The sequence below is a fragment of the Protopterus annectens genome, chromosome 3.part0 (genome assembly GCF_019279795.1).
Source record: "Protopterus annectens isolate FY-2018-M chromosome 3.part0, PAN1.0, whole genome shotgun sequence".
Lineage (NCBI taxonomy): Eukaryota > Metazoa > Chordata > Ceratodontiformes > Protopteridae > Protopterus > Protopterus annectens.
This window is the reverse complement of record NC_056731.1, coordinates 1,395,956,818-1,395,963,503: the sequence shown is the minus strand read 5'-3', so window position 1 is coordinate 1,395,963,503 and position 6,686 is coordinate 1,395,956,818. Positions and strand designations below refer to the sequence as shown.

At 37.4% G+C, this 6,686-nt stretch overlaps 1 protein-coding gene across 1 annotated transcript in view; it reads left to right on the top strand.

Annotated features, from left to right (window-relative positions):
• The window catches only part of CLVS1 (clavesin 1), a 668,120-nt gene extending 661,761 nt beyond the window's left edge, over positions 1-6,359 (top strand). Inside the window, exon 6 of the mRNA XM_044065477.1 lies at positions 5,497-6,359. Coding sequence (XP_043921412.1) covers positions 5,497-5,581 — 85 coding nt within the window. The 3' untranslated portion in view covers positions 5,582-6,359. The remainder of the gene's footprint in view (positions 1-5,496) is intronic.
• Positions 6,360-6,686: the final 327 nt, after the last annotated feature.

Below are 6,686 nucleotides of genomic sequence, written 5' to 3'. Positions count from 1 at the left end.
CCAGAAATTCTAGTGTCTGATCCTGGAAAGTTATTAGTGCAGAATTTACAAACTAAAAAAAGAAACGGAATTTGTATTGTAACTATTGCATCATATGTGCCTCACTGAGTGAAGAGCAGTGCCGTGAAGGAGGAGATAGAGAAAATGAAAGTGAAGGAGAATATTAGGGATCATTATTCTTCTAAACAGTGCAGCTACTCCTCATATGATGGCAGCTTTCACAATAGCAGAAGCGGTTATGCCACTAAGAATGAGATCCATATTTGACTTGTTTCTACTGGAGTTAAAAGTAAAAATCAAGAGAAAACAACAGGCTCCAAAATAGACATTTGATAAGCAAATGCAAGTTTTGCACCTGGAGATGAACTCTGTATGGGGAATTACATTTTTCCCTGTTGATATTACAAGTTTTTTTTTTCTTAATTTGTTAATTGGACAAGCCTAGTGGTCATTAATGTCCCATTTTTACAGTTGACCTGGAAACTCTTTCTGGTCAAGTGACTTGCTCAGAGTCACACACATTGAGGCAAATGGAGTCTGAAGGAATTAAACACTGGACCACAGGAAGCAGCCTATTTAGCATTAAAATTGTTAAGGACGCGTGTCTTCCAAGTGTTGCTCTGGCACCATGTCTTACACTGAGGTTATTGGTCATCTGTGGGAAGACATTCTATTGAACTATTGACAGCTTATAAAGGGAGCTTTTCGCATATGAAACTGATGGTATACATACCTCTCAACTGTCCATATTTTCGCCTCATATTTTTGGTCCATTCCTCATAAAATTTCTCTTTTTCTTGCAAATCACTGAGGATTGAATGCACTGTGTGATGCCATACATTCATAGATTAGTACTAAGCTACATGCCCTTGCGAGCCATTTTAAGCCTAGCCAATTATCCCTTGTGAGACTCAAACCCTGCACCTTGTGTTTGTAAGGCAAACACCTTAACCATTAGGCCACCCTCCCATTTGAGTTTCAGACTTTATATCCTTCATAAAATGCATGTGAACACATGTCATGCTATTCTAGCAACCTCCTAAGTTTATAAGAGAAATGTTAAAAATCTGTCACTGTTTTTGGGCCTTTGTTCCACCCTTAGTTTAGACTTTGTCCAGATTTCTTGCACTAACAGGTTGAGAGGTACGATATCATAGTATTTTGGGCATTCATTCATTATTTCTTGATGGAACATTTACATTTCAGAATTATGTGAAATATATGGAATTAGTATAAAATCCAAAATTCTGAGCCCTGCCCCCACATCATTGCTGTCTGTGGCACAGTGTACATGGATGTTTCAAGTTATTAAACTATACAAAAAGCTATAGCTACTGTGCTTGTTTTCTCTTTTTTAAATAATTTATTTTCCTTACCCCATCCTCCCCTTATAGCTATCAAGCCTTTCTCATTATAGCCTATCTGGTTCACTTATCCCTCAGCATCCTAGGACAGTGAGATAGGGAGACAAGAAATGGATACTGCCTCTATCAACCAGCAGGTTGTAGGAGGCTTTTGATAACCCTAACCCCCTCACCTGGCTGAAAAGTATCAGATTGTCCACTTCACTTAACCCAGTGTGTGTGCACATATCTAGACAACTGAGAATACAGAGTACATCAGTATTCATTGATGGAGTCATGATCTCCAGAGACCTTGATGCAACTAAAGTCCTTGTGGCAGGACTCCACCAACACCCTGTCCTGGAAAGGGGGAGCTGGCAGCAACTGCTCACTCCCATCAACCCTGGCCTGCTCCTGAGCCACTAACCAAGCCTAGGTCATCTCGGGCATAAGTAGGGCCAAAGCCTCTGAGCCACAGAGCTGGTTTGCTGCTGTTCTCTTAAAATTTGGTCACTTAACAAATCTCTTACATAATTTGTTTGCACTTTTTATGCTCAAATTGTAATGAGAAAGTGACAGGTGAAATATACATTCACAGAAGATGATATATTATCTCTTTTTGCTCTTCTTGCAATGATCTATTTTATTATTTGCACTCTGTGATAGGATCTGCATAGGACCTCTGCACAAATAGCAGTGCCTTTTTATTACAAGGGAGACCTGCCATGCTTCCAATCCTACTATTTGTTTTCTTTCCACTATTCTAGCCCCCACCACTACATAATGAGACATTTTCTTTTATCTTTTAGCTTCACGTAAAACAGGAGATTTAATGCAGGAATTAAACATAAAAAAATAACCTTACAAAAGCTGTTTCTACAGATGATGAAAGATAAATGGAAATAATGTATGCTGAAATCAGAGAACAATGCAAAGTGTAGATGAGTAGACATAAGTTAAATACTTACAACAAAATGCTTACCAACATCTTAGAGAAGGATGTTTTCCAGTTTCTGTTATCTGATACAAACAAAGTAATACATTTGCTTTTACTATCAGGGCAGTTGCCTGAACTCCATGAAAAGAATTTGGGTATAATATGACAAAGAAAGGAGGGATGAGAAGGGCCTGTAAACCGCAAATGTAGTAGTAGTGCTGCATGTTTTTAAGTATATTCTAATCTTAAGGAATAGTAAGATGTTGCATCCTCTGTGCTGGACTTTCTAATAGCATGCTAGTCTGATTTGCAGGCTTATAAAGCATGTCTTATTCTATTACACATTGTGCTGTACTCATATGTAAATGATACGAGTGTATTTTTCTGATTTGCATAGGTAAACATTACATATGCCTTATTTCATTCCATATTTATTATGCCATGCTCAGATTTAAATACTAGAAATGTATTGTTCAGATGGCTGCTTAATAAAAGATAGTTATAATCTCATCATTATTTTTCCACAAACATTTAATCTGTCTGTCCTAATGCACTATGGTCACTGCATAAAGAGCCATTAGTAAATCTACATGTCCTGCCCAAATGTGAAATACTACTTGGTTGTTACTAGGCTCATGGGAGGTGCCAGCATGCAGTGATTAAAATACAAAAAAGAAGAAGAAAAAGACGAACAAATGTATTCTTCTACAGATAAAGCACCCCCACCCCAGACCATCCCTTAAAATCCTTCCATTTTAGGTTTCATTTTCTCTGAAAATGTGATTATGTTCAGTTATTTGGAAACTGGTTACAATATGGGTTCATTAAGTTTCATTCCTCAGTAATGACCTGCCACATTGCATCACACAAATTAAAATGCCTGTTAGTAATAACATTAATTGTACCTTAATATGAGAACTATAATGGTAAGTGTAACAAAAATAAAAAAAAAATAAAAAAATATATATATATATATGCATGAAGCCCTGAGAATGTGCCCCAAAATCAGAAAAAAAGACAAGCTTGTTAAGCACATTTCTTATGTCACAAAGGGTATTAACAAGCTTTTCTTAAGGACCTGTTACTAATACTAAGAACTAGACTTCTCTAGAGCTTAACAGTGGCCAGTGTCATTAAGCACAGAACAGTGGCAAAAGCTAAAACAGCTTTAAAAAATGTTAGCTGCTTCAGTCTGCCACACCTTTAAAAAAAACTGTGGGAAAGTATTTAACAGCTTTTAAAGCTGTTAGTTCCTCAGAGGACACATTCCTTTTGCCCCCATCTTTGGAGCAGCAATGAGTTTTACATCATTTAAAGCTGTAAAACATTTTGCATGCCTACACTTTATGTAGCTGGTAGTTCATGGAGCAGATAAAGCTCTATGCATTACAAGTAATGATGATTCGGTCTTGCTGATCATAGCTTGTATTTTGTGTTCTTGACATGGATGCTAAGCTTCTCATCACACTTTATCTTGAACACATAAGTTGGTCATGATCGGAGAAATAATCATAATTTTCTATATTTTATTAGTTTGTGGCACCACAGAATTACAGATAAATACAAATGGTTTTGGAAAATTTGACTACTCCTTTAATAAATACCCTGGTTTGGTTCAATGTTTTGTAAATTTTATAAGAACTGTGTACTTTTTATAGAAATGAATAATGGGATTTTCAGTGTGCTGAGGTTCTGCTTTATATGTTTGTCTCTGAAAACATAAAACTTCATTATATATTTGAGAAAGGGTTTCTGAAAGAGAGCTCATCAGAACATATAGTTTAGAAAGGTCTTTTGAAGGACAACTAAACTGGGGAGAAGGGGGCAAGTGCCCCAGTTGCAAAGAGTTAGGGGTGCAATCATCTGAGTCTAATTACTCTTTAACAATAGTGCATACTGGTTAGGGTAGGGTAAAGGGGGCAAGGGGGCAACTGCCCCAGGCACAAAATGGTAGAGGACATGATCAACCTTGCCCAATCACTCTTTAGTAAGAGTGCATACTAACTTATAAATGCTGGTATTGCACTTGTCAAAGGTGAATGCTGTAGAACTTCATGTGTGGTCTAAACTGTAGCAACTGTTTGCTGCAAATGTGTGTTTTTGCTCCTTTTTTAAGACGTGTCTCAGTGTAGTGGTCTGTGCATGGTAATCTTTTTTTCCTTAGCTGGAAGGAGGGGCAGGGTGGGGTGCAGAAATGGGGCCTGAGTGTCTTCTGCATTTTAGGAACACCAGGAATCAGATTATGGACTTTTTTTTTATTGCTCTTTGCTAGCTGATGGGGTGCAGGTATGCTGTAGAAAGCTGATTGGTATGAATGTTACAATCAGCCTGCTAAAGAGTAAGCTGAAATTCTTTGAAGTCCTGTATATATATATATATATATATATATATATATATATATACACACACACACACACACACACGTATATATTTATATTTGTATGTATATATTTATATTTATACATATATATATATATATCTTCACTTAAAAACTGAGGGATTGGGGTGCTACATCAGGAACAGGCACCGGGCACTAAATAATCCAGCTACAACTCTGGCACAACGCATCAGAAGTTCAGCTTGTACTACTTGCAGCAACATGTGTTCTCTCACTGGGACTAACTACATCATTCTCAGTGGATCATCCCTCAGCCAGTCAATTTTTCTGCCCCCCCCCCCCCCCCCAGATGTGAATGTGGAACAAATTAATTCAAACAGTTTTCAATTAAACGCGAAGACCATCATTCCATGGCTGATGCGTATTTGGTCCTTTGGGACACAACTGAAATAAAGTGAATACAACCTGCATTTCTGTAAAGTTTTACCTTTTATGGAAGCTAAGAAATTATTGTTAAAAGAAGAAAAATAAAAACACCTAGGTTTATTCACATTGCAAAACAATCTAGTTGGTATTCAGACTTCCAAGAAAAAGTAACAACCACGTCTTTACTGAATAGTTAGGTTAATACACAGTCTACCAAAGCTGTTGTGTGTTGTAAAGCCATATCAGTAATATCTGACACAGACTCGTGGTTCTCTGAACCACAGCTCACAACTGACCTTTATTTCTTGTTAAATTACTACATTGATGGTAAATGCATTAATTTGTGTTTCATGGTTGAAGAAAAATGTATCTGCACAGAAGAAACTGCTTGCATAGTTGTTATTACCATTTTTATTTTGTTGATAATGCCTAATGAAGTATCCTTTTGACAGGTCTCAGTCAGTAATGGAAACCAGTGCACTGAAACATGAAAATCGAGATGATGACAACACACAACCACTACTGGCTCTTGACTGATAACAGCTTGCTAGATCTATACTGTATGACAGTCCTCTAAGTCTCTATGATATGTAATGTTTTTGCTGAATGAAGTTCCCATTGAGCTTGGTCGGCTGCCTCCACATCAGCATATGATGAAATTATCATTAATACACTCTTGCAGCAAGAATGAAGATCTTATTCTGCTTGGTCAGCTACTTTCACATCACATGATGAGATTGTCACTAAACTCTTGCAGCAAATTCTGAGTACTAGAAGCTCTTCTTCACATTAAAGAAGCTGAACATCTCTGCTTGTTTTTACTTTACTCTTCTTCCAGTCAGGTTAAGTATGTATAGAGAAATTCTTAAAAAAAATGTCTAATATAAACTTCAGTGACTGGAAGTATTTTGTAATTCTATTGGTTTCTGTAAAAGATTCTAAAAAAAATGATCATCAAGCATAACAAAACAAAATGGAGGGCAAAGTCTCCCACATTGTAAGGAACACATGCTTGCCCAAAATACATCCCTTGATGTTGCAACCCCCCCAAAAAAAATCATTACCTAGATCTGAAATCTGAACACTCACTTGACAAAAGGAACACCAAACGTAAGTCCACAAAGTAAAAAAGTTGCCATTCATTTAAATACAAACCTGAAAATTATGCATTTAAGATGTAATGCTTGTAAGTTTTGTATTTCAAAAATATAAATTGTTTTTGTTCCATCCCCTGGAAAGGCAATATTTGATGTCCTTCATGGTTCACTGTTGCAGTCATGACTGTAGGGTTCTTCCTACCAGCAGCAGCCCTCGATCGGCCAGAATCCCAAAGTTTGGATTGGGCGTCAGCTGAGGTCGCTTTTATCCTGACGTCAATGCACCAGGAAGTATAAAGACCTCAGCCGACGCCATTACCCTAGTCTTTCTTGCCGCGCGGTGCCCTGAGCAGTTCGCTGATGCCGGTCGGCCTACTCCTGTCTGTTTTTGGATTTACTTCCAGGATTTTTCGTTTTTTAAGATAAGTACCCCATTGGGGAGGTCTTTTTCTTGCTCCAGTCAGATGTCAGAAAAAGTTAATAATTGTATTTCTTGTGGGAAACAAATACCTCATAGGGATTTTCACTCTTATTGTATTCCCTGC